Below are 17538 nucleotides of genomic sequence, written 5' to 3' on the forward strand. Positions count from 1 at the left end.
CTCGATGATATGTTTGATGTCGTGGAAAGCGTAAGACATGGCCCGCTGAAAGGTGGCTCCAGCATTTTTAAGACCGAAGGGCATCTTTCGATATGCAAAGGTACCCCAGGGACATATGAAGGCAGTCTTATGCTGATCCTCAGGACGAATAGAGATTTGATTATAACCTGAGAAACCATCCATAAAGGAGAAAATCGCATTACCCACACACTCGTCAATAATTTGATCAATAAATGGCGTGGGGTAATTGTCTTTTGGACAAGCCTTGTTTAAGTCCCTAAAATCGATGCATACGCGGATTGTTCCTTGCTTTTTGTCCACAGGGACTGGATTCGAAACCCAATCTGTAAGAGGAACAGGGTATATAAAACCCGCCCTTAGCAGCTTCTCAACCTCAGCTTTGATAGCCGCTGCTTTCCTAGGTTTAACCGGCCGAAGCCTTTGACGAATCGGTTTTGCGTTTTCGTACGTCTTGATTTCATGTTGGACTATAGAAGGATCAATGCCGGGCATTTCCTCATAAGACCAAGCAAATACATCACGATATTCCTTGAATAGGTCGGTGTAAATTTGAATTTCTTCAGGGGAACACTCACTTCCGATGAAGATATTCTCGATGATGTTAGGATTTTTAGAGATGTTTATAGGTATCGTTTTTGAGATTACCGACATATTACCTTCAGCATGTGTGTGTGTTGGAGCCAAAGGGTTCGATACCGTACAAACATCACTACCAACGAGCTCGGAGAATCTAGATTCTACTTCCTGCAATGGAGGAAGAAAATATGAGCGATGGTGTAAGTCTTCCCAAGGTCGATCTATACCCATCATAATTTCGAGGATTGCTTCTTCAGAAGGTAGAACCGAATCTAAGCAGTCCAAGGCAGAGTTAGAATCAAAGCTCCAAGCGGGGGCCACATGACCATCTAGCTCCTCTTCGGAAAAGGGAGTAGAATGGTTATCTGCAGAGTCTACGATAGCCTGATATCTAAGCTCAGCTGCAGATATAGGAAATGCCATTCCATTAACTTGCCCTTCAACTAATGTGGTCGTAGGTGAAGGCAAGGTCCAAGGGTCGGAAAAATGATGAGTTCGGAAGAACTCCTCTCGAGAAGATTCCTTGGATGATGAAATAGCATTAATTCTTGCAAAAGGAGAGGGAAGATCAAACGTACCCATCAATGAGGAATACATCCCTACTCCTAAATTCTCAGTCGGCGGGCGAGGGTTATCCACCAAAGGAACAGTAGAGTCGGAGGTTGCTTGAGGATCGATTGGAGCATAGTCCAATTGATCAACCTTAATGATTTTCCCCTCATGAGGAAAGCAAATGACACGAAACAGAGTCGAAACAACGGCTTCCATCTCGTACACCCAGTTCCTTCCTAATAGGAGATTATAGTCTAGGTTAGCATCTACGACTTCAACTTCGATATTAACGACCTTCCCTCCAACACATATAGGAAAGGCCGGGATAATCCCATGCGGCTTGTGAGAATGGCCATCAAATGCAGTTAAGACGGTTGGTGAAGGAACAGCCGAAGGTGAACCAATAGCCTTCCAACATGACATGGACATGACGCATGTGGAAGCTCCTTCATCTATAACGGTGCGAAAAATATTGATTTTCCGGTATGTTGACTTTACCTGAAAAGCCATATGATGAGGGAGTCTCTTTTTGACATTTGACATGTCAAAAGAGAGCACTAGAGAGTTAGCTGGATCGACTGCTCCAATGGCGGAGAGTAAAGCACTTCTCTGAGACGGACACGACTGGAGAACTTCCAAAGCGGACATAGCACATGGGCTTTGAGCCAAATCCTCCACAATGGAGTAATTTTGAGCAGCTCTAGCATTGGGGTTAATTGTCGCGCGTTTGGCGGAACCTTTCGGTATCCTAGGTATAGTCTCAACAGGAGGTCGCTCGATATGAAGGTCATTACTTCCGGGAACCGTTTTATCCTTAGATGTTTCGGCTTCACCATAATCACGTGACCGAGTAGTCACGTTAACGTTTGAACCCATCATAAAAACATTTGATGCTTTTTCCCCTTCCTGGTTGCCCCCTGAGGAGGTCCCAGGATTCGAATTTGCGCCAGCAAGAAGTTGCTGCCCTTGGGGAAACGGGTTAGTCAACACAGCTTGCGAACTAGAAGTCCCTTGCTGTGCTAACAAGCGCTGAGCGTCTTCGATTCTAGGGCAAAGATGAGTTAGATGGTCCCCACTGCATAACTTGCAAGGAAACTTGACTTTCTTTCTCGACTCACCCTTACCACCACCAGCGTTGTTGCCGGATTTATTTGCATCGGGCTTCCCATCCGAGTTCTTCTTTTTACCACGTCCTTTCTTTTTCCCATTGGAATTTTGATTTCCTTTGGGGTTATCGGATTGGACGGCGTTAATGGAAGAATTTTGGGAAGCAGGAGGATTAGACATTGTGACTTGGTTGTTAGGAGCAGTTTGTAATGACAACTGCTGCAATTGATTCAACAAGTTCACTGTAGTCGAGTCTACAGACCCCACGATACCATCCGCATGCGGACCTGGCTTTGGCTTAGCTAAATCAACCTTAGATCCAGGAGCATCTGGCAAGTACTTTTGGAGGATCCCAGACTGAGAGTAGATCAGTTCTAATTGCTGGGCCCTAAAAATGGCTTGCTCCTCAGAATAGACCCCAGACATGGAGACATCCTTGGAGATCTCAGGTTGCAAAGACTTCAAAAACCACTCTAGACGGTACTCAGGAGGGATTTCAGCTTTAATGAGCCTTTTTCTCCGTCTCCATTCCTGTATGTGATCAGAAATGTGGGTTGCCTTATCCTGACGAAAGGTAGCCAGAAGTTCAGTTCCGGCATCATAGCGGACAGGCAACTGGAAGTGATTCAAGAAGATATTGGCTAAGTCAGCGAACGATGTAAAGCTGCCCCCTGGCAACTCTATGTACCATTTAGCCGCATTACCAGTCAAGGTGCGCTGAAAAAGTCTCAACCTAACCGAATCTTCGATGAGGGAGTTAGATGAGCACCACAAATGGAATGTGGTTACATGATCGCCCGGATCTTCACCACTCTTCCCTTCGAATTTTGGGATGTCCGAAGGGAGTTTGGTTGGGACCGGAGGCCAGGCCGGATTGTATCTGATAGGGTCGTTCGTTAGCTTAGTGAGATCTGGCAAGTTTAACGTTGCCAGAAAAGGAAGCCTAGGAGGACCTAGGGGATTCCACCCAGACTGGGCAGAACTCCCCAAGTTCTGAAAAGATTGTCCTGGGATTTGAGAGGCACCAGGCTGCCCCAAGTGACCAGTAGAACCAGCTGAACCAAAGGGCAAGCCTTGTGGTCCAGCAAAATTCGGAGTTTGACCAACTCCTGCCGTATAAGCTCCATAGCTTGCAAAGTTTCCTCCTAAAGAATTGTAAGGAGTCGATAACCCCTGATATGGGTTCCAAGCCGAAGCGAGGGGAGGAATACTTTGAAACATGCTAACCGTGGAATACGGCCTACTTCCTTGTTGGCCAATAAATGGATTCGCAGTTCCTGCGTTACTAACCCCAGGGTTATTCCAACCTTGGAAAGGATTGCTGCTTTGTCCTATTGAAGAAAAAGGCATGGATCCTACCGTTGGGTTGGAATGTGGGATATGACCACTTCCAAAAGGAAAACCCTGAAATGAAGCCGATCCGCCCATCATGGACGTAGCGGCACTGAACGGAACTGACGGAATACCCTGTGATTGGGTGCCAAAAAGGAAGGAACCAGTACTAAAAGCATTGGTTTGGGCATTTCCACTCGTGGACGGAATGGAGGTAGACCCAACCAAAGATGTGCTAGCAAACGATCCGAACAAGGAAGCGGAGGGGATGGAAATGGTTCCTCCCCCTTGCACCGATGTTGGGGTTTGCATAGTCGCAGCACTCGTGGAAGCCATGCTTCCAGTAGTGATCATAAATGGTAAGCGCGTAGCGTAACCTGGACTCGTTGGTCTATATAATGGAGGCCCAACGTATTGCAATACGTCTGGGTCACTAGATGGTAGTGGAGAATTTGGAATCACTAATGATTCTGAAAGTTCTTCTACCTCTACGTTATCCTCCGCTTGAAAGCGAACTTGAGAAAAGACTGGAGCGTCCCTCTCTTGTTCAAAAGTACCAGGCCTTGCTTGGCCGCTAATATCCCCGAGAGGAGGATCAATCCCCGATGCGTCAGCCGGCGTGGGACGGACCCCACCGGTAGTATTCCCTCTGCGCCTTCTAGGAGAAGGCTCTAAACTAGGTGGCGAGAGACCACGAAGTCTTCGAGACCGTCTTGGAGACCGGTCAGCCACTTTGAATTTTTTGTTAAGATCTAACTAAAGACTCAAAAAAATTAAAAGCTAAGCCGACTAGGAGCACAGAGCACACAGTATAAAGTTCCTAAAGATACAGCCAGTCAAACAACTTTCAAGTATTTCCGCTCCGGGTGATTGAGACCGGACACCAAAATACGAGAAAGTGAATCAAAGGGCCTTCCGAGGATAGTCTGGGATGATGAGGGCCCAGTCCTATCAGCGAAGGTATCAGAGGAAGTTACGCTGACCTCCTAACAACAGTCTGCGCCGGTGCAAGCCCCCAAGCTTCGCAAGGGTGCCCTCCGGAAGTACTGTCGAGAGTGATACAACGTCGACCTCAGGTGCCACGGGATTCCCCTCCGCAGCCACCTATGCAGATCCCTAGGAGAGGCAACTATGGGTACCAACTCGTCGCAGAAGCCAGGCGGAACAGTCGTGAGGTAAGTTCGGACAAGTAGGAGAGGGGGTATCTCTCTTCCCTGTCTTCACAGACCCTCGTGCTTAACTCCCAGATCCGGAGCTTTCCTGGTCTCCCTAACGCTATTGGATTTACTCTCTTTAATCAGACTCTTATGTTTGACGTTTTGTGTGGCCTTGGAGAGTTAACTCTCCACTCGCCTAATCCAAGGCCCTAAAATCCTAAACTTGTTGGTGTAATAACTAAAACAAAAAGTTCTAGTGGATTTTAATTAAGCGCTTGATTTTATTAGGCTGTTCTTTAAGTCAAAGGTAATGGAGGTGAAACTTGTGGTGTTTTATGGACGCAAAAGAAATTAATAAAACCTAGCTACATGCACATGCACTTTTGTTTTCGATGAATAGCAATTTCTATGAGGTTCAGAAGGCACTTGTAATATAAACAAATTTTTTTCCTTTTTCTTTTCAGACTCCACACTCACAAAAACTAACAAAACTAAATATGCCTAAAAAGAGATGCAAATCTTTCCCTAATGCAAGAACTAAATGTGGATGCACGATTCAAAGACTACTCTAAAAACAAAGAAGGAAAGTTGCTGCTTTACCAAATTTTGTCTTGCCACTGAAATGCTTAGATAGAAGATGATTTGTTACTAATCATTTCGTCCAAACAATAAAAACAAGTTTTAAGATAAAAAACAAGGCACTTTCACTTCGCAAAAAAGGAAATCAGATGAGAAGCAAGTTTAAGAAAGCGAAACTCAAAAACTTTCAAAAGATTTTCTTTCAATCAAACCAAAAAGTCTTTTTCAAAGGAAAACTCTCAAAAAAAACTGACACTAATGATTGATAAACAAGCCACCAAACACTTTTGTGAATTGACACCTTTCAAATGATGAAAACTCAACAAAAATAAAATGTGTTCGAAAACGCTTTTGACAATCAAAAGCAGCAATGAAAGTCCAAAATATCAAAAGACAAGTTTCAAGAAACTGGTAACAAGCAAATTTCCCGAAACAAAGGAGTAAATGGTCATAAAAACGATTTCGTTAAGCAAACATAAATGTCATGAAAACAAAATGGACACAAAGATTTGAAGACAATCTTCCCACTCTGCCGAAACAGAGCAATCAAGATTCTTAAACAGAAACCTTGTGTGTCAAAAATCAATGACGCTTGCAATCAACGAAAAACAAGACTAGCACTCCTTATAACTAGAGAGAGTTCGAAACAAGATGCCCCCTGTTAAACAGAGAACTGTCACTGGGAATTGACTGTTTTAAACTGACCCAAACCACCAGACAGACATTCAGCAAAAGAAAAATTATAAATCTTGAAAATTATGTGATATACGCGCCTGCAATTATTTGCAGAATGCGTGTATACGCGACTGTAACTAAGGAAACCTGCGTATACGCGGGTTTACTTAGTGCAACTTGCGTATATACGCTTCTGTAATCCAGAAAAAGTGCGTATATGAAGTCTTTCAAGAAAAATAAAAAACACAAACTGAAAAACTGGAAAAGCTTGGAGTTCAAAAAAATATCAGACAGTCAGAACCAACAAACAGAGGGACTGAGCCTTGATTGGCTTGAGGACTACCCAAACTAGGAACAACAAGAGTGTTGTCCCCAGTGGAGTCGCCAATTCTGGTTGAAGGGAAAGTACCCCTAGGGTCCTTTGGGCTAAGACTCTACCAGACTGAAAATTGCTTATACAAAGAAACACACACACACAGCCATCTTTTTTACTTTTAAGCAAATTCTAATGTTTAGGGTACATACCTAAGGTCCTACGTTCGAGAAGACCGTTAGGGTGCAAACCCTTCTTGGAGTTCCCTTCTTCTTTCTTTGACCTGCAAGACAAACAAATCAAAGAACACAACAGTACATGTATAGAAGTTTATATATAAATCATCTTTATGCTATAAAGTTAGTTATAAAAAATCTTTAAGTAACCACTTTCATAAGAATTCAACACAAGAATCTCATAAGCATAAAGAAATATTATTCGGGAACAAAGACGTGTTTCTTTATATATAAAGGCAAATAAAGTACATATATCGGAAAGATATCACCTGAACACCTTCAGCAGGCTCCAAGCAAGCTTCCTCCCGGATTCGTTCCAGCCTCCAGCCTCCAACAAGAGCTCCTTCCAAGTCTTACTCAATGATGATGTCAAGGATGAATGATCACCAATACACATGGAAACAAGGGTTTCCTATGCAAAATGGGGGAAGTGCAGAATGCACCAAGGACTTCAGACCTGGTCTAAGGGAAAAATCTCAGCATAATAATCTTGCTCTCCTTTCTCTCTCCCCTTGGCCTTCCCTTTGATGTCTTTTTATACCCTCTCCAAAGTAGTTTTTTAGTTAGGAGTTGGTTGGGAACAGTTGGGCCACGGGCACTAACAGGTGATCCAGCAGGTAAACCCGCGATCACCGCCCGAAAAAGAGGAAATTATATTTTTTTAAGTGTTTTAATAGATACACGCGGGTTGGGTATGACAGAGCCGCGTATACACGCGTTTAATACAGGGAAAAGTCGCGTATAGGGAATAAAACACTGTTTTTTAAATTTTTGGACCAGGTCTGGAAGGAGGGGTTGCCCTAGGCCATAAGTGCAGCATCACAAACCATAAGAGTGAGATTTGGAGCTATAACAATGGGCAATAATCAGAAATAGAAAAGTCATTATTTGAGATAGAAACCAAAAAGATAATAATAAATAGCAATTCAACATGCTCCATATTCTTTCTTGGAACTTTCGGGGCTTTCCATGGTACAAAGGCCCCAAGCTAAGTTGGATCTCGAATGATGTTGATATTATTTTGTTTGTTGAAACTTGGGAGCACGAAGCATCTAAGGTCCCTAACATAGATGACTTTACATTATGGTCTACCTGGAATAAGCGATCCTCCCGTAGAGGCATTGGGGGTATAGCTTGTTACATTAAGAAGAACATCTCTCCCCATGCTAGGATTTATAAAAGCAATCCTTACAACCAATATAGTTGGATAGAAATTATTGACATTTTGATAAAAAGACCTACATAACAATCTATTATTTTTCCCCCATCAATTTTAACTTCTATAAGAAAAATAATCTAGATAAAAATAGTCCTTACAATGGTTTAGAGAATGACATTTCTAGCTTAAAGAATGAAGGCAATATCCTTTTAATGGGTGACTTTAATGCTTGAACTTCAAGCAACCAAGCTATTCTTCTAAGCAATCATTCCAACCCTAATCCTCTTTGGTTAGACGAAAACCTTCCTCTGGCTAGCCGATACAAAAGGAGCTCTGAAGACCTCGGGGAGAATTTATTTGGGTCGGAGCTAGTCAAGCTCTGTAGTGCTCAGGATCTCATAATTTGCAACGGTCTAAAGAAGTGGCCCAATTCTAGCCAGATGACCTGCATCTATGGGCTTGGTAGCAACGTGGTAGACTATGTTATCTCCGATCTCCCTCTATACAACGAAATAACAAATTTTGACATCTTAAACGACCATGAGCTTGACTCTGATCATAGGCCTTTACTTATAACTCTCAATTTTGTCATGCATAGAGATCCCATAGAAGATAATCCTTATAGCCAAAAGAAGTTAATCTTTGATAGAAATAAAAAGATATCTTTCTAAATGAATTAAAAACTAATTTGCTTCCTCTATCTAGTATAGACAACATAGAAGATCTCTATCATAATTTTACTACAACCCTCTCATATTCTATTAACAAGTTTTCAGTTGAAGTTTATAAAAGAAATAGCAAAACCAACCCATGGTATGACAAAGATTGTAAAAGTACGAGGAGAGAAATTTAAAAAGTTGTTGATGAATCTCCTAAAATTGGCAAGATAAAAATATACAAAACCCAACTAAAAGGAAACAAAGGCAGTGTATTCGTAAAAGACAAGAGAATCTCTTACACCTCTATAAGGTAGTTCCTACGAAATTCTGGAGGCAGATTCTAACTAGGAAAACTAAAGATAATAATAAAATTTGTTTACACGACTTGAATTCCTATCTTAAAAAGCTTTATGAATCTCCAAATGTCATGGATAACTTTGAAACCCTGCGCACAACGAAAGAATTTTTCTCATTAGAAGACATTGATTTTGGGGTTAATCGCTTGGCTAATGGGAAAGCTAAGGACATTGAATTTTACCAGGCAGAAATCTTAAAAATTGGAGGTCATGTCCTCATCCCCCACATTCACAAGTTTTTCAATCAAGCAGTCAAGCAAGGGTTCCCTAAACCATGGACTCAAAGCCTCATTATCCAATTTTTAAAAGTGGGGATAGAAATAACCCCTCTAATTATCGGACAATTATGATCAACCCTCTCCTAGCCAAGTTATATGGTATTATTTTGGAAAGGAAGTTGAGCATATGGCTTGAAAGTGAAGGTAAGCGGGCTAAAGGCCAAGCGGGTTTTAGAAAGCAACACTCAACAACAGACCACCTCGTTACACTTAGGATCATTGTGGAGGAATGCCGCAATGATAAATCCAATCCCTTTTGTTGCTTTGTGGACTTTAGAAAGGATTTCAATACGGTTCCTAGAAACAACCTTTGGAACAGATTAGAAGAGCTAAAGGTTCCTTTTGAGTTGAGAGCTGTCGCTATAAGGTTATACAAGAATGTAATTGCCAAGTTAAAGAGCAATGAGGAGGGGTTGAAAGATATTAAGTGTAATATCGGAGTTAAACAAGGTTTCCCCCTCTCCCCTACCCTATTTGGCATTTACATCGACAAGCTAGAAGGTTGTTTAGAGGAAGCAGGATGTGCTGGCACGATCTTAGCTGGGATAGTCATCATCCTTCTTCTCTACGCTGACAATATTGTTCTTCTCGCAAGGTGCCCATCTGATCTTGATAAGCAACTTATACTTCTTCAGGATTTCTACTCTACCATGGGTATGATTCTTAACACTGACAAAACAAAAGTTATGATTATCAAATCCAAGAAGGATACTTACGCTAATTTTATGTATGACAATAGTAACTTGGAGGAAGTGTCTTCCTACAAGTACCTAGGAATTGATATTCATCACAAGCTCAACTGGAACTATAGCATTGAGAAAAGGATTAATGGGGGATTGAAAGCTTATCTTGGTCTTGAAAATAATTGTAAAACGACAAACCTCGTAATGTGAGCTAGAAAGAAGTTCCTCTTTGAAACTTTAGTCACTTCGGTTATCTTATATGGATGCGAGGTTTGGGGTTGTAGCATCTCTAGAGAATCTTGGAGAAAGATTGAGCAAATCTAGAAGTGTTTTATAATGTATAACCTCAAAATTAAAAGCAACACACCCTATCCTATTCTCCTTATAGAAGTGGGTCTTTCCCCTATCGAGAGCCTAGTTGTGACTAGGCTTCTATTGTACAAGCACAAACTCAATAACGTAGGAGACCATAGACTTCCTAAGCTAGCTTTAAATTTCAGCCAAAACCACCTAAGGCTCAAACGAGGTTGGTATAAAGACACCAGGGCCTGGTTAAACCATTCGGAGATCAACGAGAATGTTGCATTGCAAAACATTAATAACATCAAAAATATTGTTACTTCTAAGTTCAAAGAAAAAATGTGGTGTGAGAAAGATTTAGCAGTTAAAAAAAAATTAAGATATTATAAGGAGGTCATCAACCCCACCCTAGAAGATCAAAAATATCTCTCTGTTTTAACTAGCTCAAAGAAGAAAATTAATATAGCCAAGATTAGAACGAACTCTCATGAGCTCCATAATGAAACAGATCGTTGGGTAGTTCCTAAAACACCATGGATAGAAAGGTTCTGCCATCTCTGTGAGAATACGAACATCGAGGATGAAAATCACTTCCTCTTAGAGTGCCCCGCGTACAACCACATTAGATCTTAGTTTCAAAATCTTTGTTGCAACACTGAGCTTCCTAGCCTTTTACGATGTCAAAATTACAGTGAGCTCGGGAGGCTTCTCTCCAAGCTTTTTGAGCATAGGAATAAAATCTTAAATCAAAGTAAATAATTCGTTTCTTTATATCCGATAGACCAAAGTTTTAACCACCATCATCATCATCATCATCACAAATAGATTTAGTATTTTGAAAAATTTGACTCCCTTTCAATTTTAATTTATAATTTTTAAAAACTTGTACAATAAAATTAATGAAATTTAAATTTTAAATTTCTAAAAACTTTTATGATAAAATTATTAATATAAAATACATTCAATTTAAGTATTTCAATCTTTTTAATATTGATGATGATTAAATTAACTTATACATTAAAAACAACATATTTCTTAGATTCACTTATACATTAAGAACCACAAAAATAAAAATATCATTAAATTCACTTATACATTAAAAACAACTTATAAATAATATAAAATATTAAATTCACTTCTATATTATAAACCATTTATAGATATCATAAAATAATAAATTCATTTATATATTTAAAAACACATTGAAAACCCCGCAAATAAAAATATCTATCACATTCTAATTTGGTAAAAATAAAACACTTAAACCAGCGAAGCATGAACTGTAAATAGGCACTACCAAATATAGAAACATTTATTTTATTAAAAAAAAACATCTTATTTGAGAATATGGAAACATCCTCTCAATCACATCCTCTAAATCTCAATCAGTTTGCTGTTGGGCCAGAAAAGCTTTCAGCAACATTGATTACAAACCGGTACTTTACATCTCCCTTCGCTAACCGTTCCATTGCTGTGTTCACATAGTCGATTGGAATGTTCTCTATCATGCAAGTGATGTTATGTTTTCCACAGAACTCCAACATCTCCTGAGTCTCCTTTATTCCTCCAATTGCACTCCCCCCTACAAATTTCCGACCTGCCAACACCAAACACAAAAATACTCTTAGTTAATTAATTATTCTGGGCGCTGGAAAAAGCCCAAAGAAAGAAGTGTGAGAAGAAAAAACGCTAACACCGAACACAAAAACACTCAGTGAATCAATTATTGCGGACTGAAAAAAGAGTAATTATTGCTGACGCTGGAAATAGCCAAAAGAAGTGTGAGAAAAAAGAGTATGTGTTTTTGAGGAAAGAGTATGTATTTTTTGTTCTTCCGGAAAAATGGAAACAGAAAAAACATTTCATTTAAAAATGTGAGACCTTCAAAGACAACAGGGAAAGTTATACAGATATTCTGGCAGCTAGCTCTTGGGATAATCTATTTAGTGAGGGATTTATCTAGAAGCGTGAGGCTTCACAAAAAAAAGCTGAGAGACCAAGAATTTATTACAAGACTTCACATAAAAAACAGAATAAAAATGGAATAAATCAAACACATAAAAAAAATCAGTCCATAAACTATTTTTAATCTTTCTTTCTATTACCATAAATTATCTTTAATCTTTCTTACTATTACCTTCAATTTTTAATCTTTAATCTTTCTTTCTATTAAAGTAAACTATCTTTAATCTTTTTTACTATTACCTTCTATTACCCTCTATTACCCTATGTCTAATTTTCTTTCTTTCTTTCCATTACCCTCGACTAATTTTCTTTCCTTCTTTCCATTACCCTTGCATAAAAAAAAATTAATGGTGGCCGAAAACATTCTTTCCATTACCCTTGTCTAAGAAAAATAATGGTAGCCGAAAACAGGGCACCAATATCAATAAAATAAAACTTATATAAAAAAATTAATGGTGGCCGAAAACATTCTTTCCATTACCCTTGTCTAAAAAATAATGGTAGCCGAAAACAGGGCACCAATATGAATAAAATAAAACTTATATAAATGAAAGAAAAAAAATTAATGGTGGCCGAAAACATTCTTTCCATTACCCTTGTCTAAAAAAATAATGGTAGCCGAAAACAGGGCACCAATAGCAATAAAATAAAACTTATATAAATGAAAGAGAACTGCAAGGAGTTACCTGATGTGAGTGCCACAGGAGGGAGAGAGAGAGGCTTTTCAGGCATGCCAACCAGAACCAATTTCCCATTCACCTTCAATAAACTAATGAGAGGCAACAATGGATGGTCGGCAGCCACTGTGTCAATTATGTAATCCAGAGACCTGGCTGCATCCTGCATCTGTTTCTCATCTTTGCTGATGAGGAAGTGATCTGCCCCTAAATCCTCTCTGGCTTCCTTTTCCTTCTTAGGCGATGTACTGATCACCGTTACTTTCAGTCCAAAAGCTTTGCCAAATTTAACAGCCATGTGTCCCAAACCACCAAGCCCCACAACGCCAAGGCTTTTTCCAGGCTCTGTCATTTGGAAGTATTGCATGGGGCTGTATACAGTTATTCCTGCGCATAGCAATGGGGCTGCTGCATCAAAGGGCAGGTTCTCTGGGATCTTCACTACAAACCTGTTTAATTTCACATTACAGAATCGATTAAATCTGTATTTGGTCCAGATCTTTGAAAAAAAAAAATTGATCCCAATTCTTTGGGATCTTCACTACAATCCTGCTTAATTTCACTTTACAGAATCGATTAAATCTGTATTTGGTCCAGATATTTGAAAAAAAAAGTGATCCCAATGCATGAATCATACAGCTAATTGTACCTTTGGTCACAAACCATCAAAGAAGAATAACCTCCAAATGTGGGAGACCCATCCAAATAAATGCTGTTATATGTCCAGACAACCTTCTCACAGTACTGTTCTTGTTCTTTGCTACAAGAATCACACTGTTGGCAACTCCAAACCATGCAGCCCACGCCCACGCGATCTCCAACAGCGAAATTCTTCACCTCTGATCCCACTTCAAGCACAGTACCTACGATTTCGTGGCTGCAATTTCATAGGGTTATCGAAAATTAAAATTGAGCATGAATTGATAGGGACGTAAGGTAAGGTTGGTGGAAAAAAAGGACAAAAGAAAAGAAGAAAGACATTACCCTGGAACCATTGGGTATTGGGAATTTTTCCATTCGTTCCGAATTTGGTGCAAATCAGAGTGACAGACTCCACAGTATGCGACCTTGAAAGTTACATCATGAGATCCAGTGTTCCTGTCAAAAATAAATTAAAAATTTCAATAAAACGAAACTGAATCTTCCCTTCCACTGGCAATTTCTTGCAAATAAAAAAATTATCTCCAAGCATTATTTTCTGTCACCTGCGAGGGAAGTTAAAGGGCGAGAGAATGCCAGAGTCGTCCTTGGCAGCCCATCCTTCAACCTGATATGATTCTCCTGGCTTCACCATCTTCTCTTTGTAAAAATCAAAATTTCAGGTCGTATTCCAGACGATAAAACTCACAACAGCCAGATCAGAAATAGTGGGGAAGAGGAAAGGCGTAGTGGGGTATTTAAACTGTTGGGGTGTAATTATTCGTGGAGTCAAATGTAAAAAGAAGTTTATTGCGTGATTGAACATCTAACCTCTACCGTCAGTCGTGTCGCATTTTGCCGTGGCCCATCCAATATAAATTGGGGACGGTCTCCACATTTGGCAGAAGAGGGTCCAGAACAGAGGATATGGCCTACTGATAACATGTGCTCCCCAACTAATTATTATCCCATTGCATCAAACTAGTGATTGTATTCTTCTTCTGATACATCGCTGTAAAATGGCGACCTTGCACGTGCTAATCAAAATCCACCGACCGATGGCATCAAATTGGTGCAGGGTGGCCCAGGGTTTTGGCAAGTTACGAGCAATACAGCCATGTGTACATAGAGAGTCGTGCAGACAATGCGGAGAAAATGTTTGGTTTCTAGAATCCCAAAGCAAAGGTGGATTTGAATTTCGATCAAACATCTGGAACGAAAGCCGGTTTGTTAATGATCAATACCGTGTGCGAATTATACTCTTAGGTTTCTATGTAGTTGGACAAAGAAAGGAGTGTATTTGACATCTGAAATTTACAGGTATGGAAAGTGTTCCCATAATATATTAATATTTTGTCATATAAAAAGGGAGTTGTCTTTAGAAAGCTTCCAAAAAGTTTCATTAAACATAACTGCTATAAAAAGTCGGTCCAGTCAAATTAACCTAGAAAATGGTTTTTTAAGATGAATTTGAATATTTAAAAGTTTCATTAAACATAACTGCTAAAATAAAAGGTCGGTCCAGTCAAAATAACCTAGAAAATGGTTTTTTAAGATGAATGTGAATACTTAAAAGTTTCATACATAACTGCTATGAAAAGTCGGTCCAGTCAAAATAACCTATAAAATGGTTTTTAAAGATGAATTTGAATATTTAATTTTTGGGTGGATTGTGATATTTTGTTATTTAAAATATATTTTTAATAATATAAATGAATTTAATATTTTAAAAAGTTAAAAATATGTTTTTTTCTTTTCTAAATTTGATTATACAATTTTATGAGGATTATGATGTTTTTTTTATTTAAAACATATTTTTAAATGCATAAATGAATTTAATATCTTAAAAATTCTAAAAACAATTTTTTTCCATTGAATTTGATTATATAATTTTAAGAGGTTTGTGATTTTTTTGTTATTTAAAATATGTTATTTTTTTTTTATTTTTTTTTTATGTAATGCTAAATCTATTATATTAACAAAGAGGTAGTAAATTTACATCATCACTGTAGTCAAGCACCCTGCTCCTGTGGGAGGCAGTTCTATCCAAAACATGCATGTTTGAAAAATGTCTGATTTTGTTTCCCACGCAGGGGAATAATCTCTGAAACATGAGACAAATCAAAAACTCAAAAAAAGACCAGAGGAGAATGATCACTGAAACACGAGACAATACCAGAAACCCATGACTGAGCCGCCTTACAACCTTGCCCTGTGGACAGGGGCATTCTACAAAAAGAGAGGCATGGATGGCCTTCCTATTCATCAATGGGCTCTTCAGTAATTCGACACCAGCCCATATCAGGTGGTTCCTCTAACTGTTTCACATTCTGAGCATAAGTGCCCAGATCTACCATCATCGGCTCCCGCGCGCTGCTTCTTTGCTCATTTGTTTCCCGTTGAGGCATGTTCTACGTAGCCAGCTGAAAACATGAAGAGGGGTCCTGGATAGCCATCGAATTTTCTGCTTGTGTCCTTAAATAAACAGCTAAACCTTCCTCCTGAAACACCACTGTAAGATAGGCTGTGATCCTGGGCCTATTGAGAGCACTGCCAAAGGTGAAAATGGCGGAGCCTGTGGCAGGAATCGGACCGGGTCGAGAGTCAGAGGCTCGAGACCTTCCTCTTCTACTCTAGGTCTCAATCGAGGCATCCTGCGGATGATAGTGGCCCAGATCCAGAGATTTTGCTGTGGGGCGATAGCTTGGATGCAGCGATGCCTCCCAATTGAGCCTCCTCTGCCTAGAATGAGCGTGTTCTTTGGGTTTTCTGAATCCCTGCGCTTGTGCACTAACCAAAAAAAAACACAGATATCAGTTGCCAAGAGAAAAGAGCGGGAGGGCCGACTTGCGATACCTGAGCAATATTCGGGGAGGGGAGTGACCAACCTCGCAGAGAGGACCAAGATAATCAACACCTGGGTCCAATTCCTTGCCTTCTCTCTGAGTTTCTTATCATGCGCAGAGGAGTGCCGGCAGAGCGGTAGAGCCAACGAATTTACCATCTCCCTCGACCCTTCTCCGGTTTTAAGGTTACAGGCCTTGTCTTGGGAGTCGCCTCCCATTACTGCTCCCTTGATGGCTTGAGCCCTCCACTGCACGCTGATGCATGTGAAACTTAATTCCCTCGCTGTGAGCCTGGCGTTCCAACCGAACCGGTGATATAACGTATCATGAGTAACGATCATGCAGGTGTGCCATGCGCTTTGTAATATTTCCCTTCCACGTATCCTGTGCAAGTCGGGCAAGTGGCGTTCCGCCCCGCCCATCCATTGTCTTATCATGTTAACTCTCAACGCTAACACCCGCATCCGGGGAGCAGCTTCCTTTTGGATCTGAAGTTTGCATTCCTGTGCATGATCATGGTTTTGGATTATGTCAAGCGTCCCTGTAGTGAGAGTGTGCTTAGAATCCACTCCCAGGTTGGCTAAGAGGTCCGCTACCTTATTTCCTTCCCGTTTTACATGAGTGAAGATGATAGCTCGATTATTGTGAAGCCATTGTTCTAAGGCCTCCAATCTAGCTTCAAGTCTCCAGCTCTTGGCAATTTTCCTGGCATGAGTCCCATTGAGAATTTGCTTGGCCATGTTGATGAGGACGAGGGAGTCGCCTTCAACTTCCAGGGGTTGAAAGTTGTGGATTCTGGAGAGGAGGAGTCCTTGCCATAGTCCCTCCAGTTCTGCTGAGTTATTGGTGTCCCATCCTATGTTGCCATGGTAGATGAGGAGGGGCGAGCCTGCATGATTTCTGAATATTCCCCCATATCCAGCATTTCCGGGATTGCCTTTTGATGCTCCATCAAAATTGAGCTTGATAGTTTGCTTTGGTGGTGGAGTCCAGGTATCCTTTTTTCCTTTGCTGCTTTCTGAGTGGGCTTGAGGTGGGTTTTCTTGTTGGAGTGGTAAATTCCAATTTGCCCAAATGGCCTTCTCATTTTCCAAAGTAGGAAAATCATCTGGCGTCCAAGTGCGAAGCGCTAATGTCTCCTTAAGGTTCAAGCAAAAGTTGCTCCAGATGATCTCTATGGGGGTTGTTTGATCTTTGAATATACGCTTATTCCTTTCCTTCCAAATGCACCAAGTGAGGAGCCCTGGTATTAATCTCCAAAGGTGATTGAGTACTTCACTTTTGTATGGACTCCAATGCCATTGGCGAATTGAATCGATGATATCTTCTGATACTCTGCATTTTCTTTGGCAACGAAAACTAGCTTTTTCCCACATTTGGTTTGCCAGGGGACAGGAGTCCAGAAGGTGCTGAAGAGTTTCCTCCTGC

At 40.3% G+C, this 17538-nt stretch overlaps 1 protein-coding gene across 1 annotated transcript; it reads right to left on the bottom strand.

Moving 5' to 3' along the window:
- Window positions 1-11284: 11284 nt before the first annotated feature.
- LOC149218343 (putative mannitol dehydrogenase) lies at window positions 11285-14004 on the bottom strand. The gene is made up of 5 exons (XM_089383910.1): window positions 13831-14004; window positions 13610-13723; window positions 13275-13502; window positions 12635-13074; window positions 11285-11580 (listed from the first exon to the last, which is right to left on the bottom strand). Exons 1-5 carry the CDS (start codon window positions 13917-13919, stop codon window positions 11369-11371), a joined length of 1083 nt encoding a protein of 360 aa, XP_089240036.1. The 5' UTR covers window positions 13920-14004; the 3' UTR covers window positions 11285-11368.
- Window positions 14005-17538: the final 3534 nt, after the last annotated feature.

This window comes from Pinus tabuliformis, chromosome Q (assembly GCF_031772625.1).
Source record: "Pinus tabuliformis cultivar Carrire ecotype Pingquan chromosome Q, CPIR1, whole genome shotgun sequence".
Taxonomy (NCBI): domain Eukaryota; kingdom Viridiplantae; phylum Streptophyta; class Pinopsida; order Pinales; family Pinaceae; genus Pinus; species Pinus tabuliformis.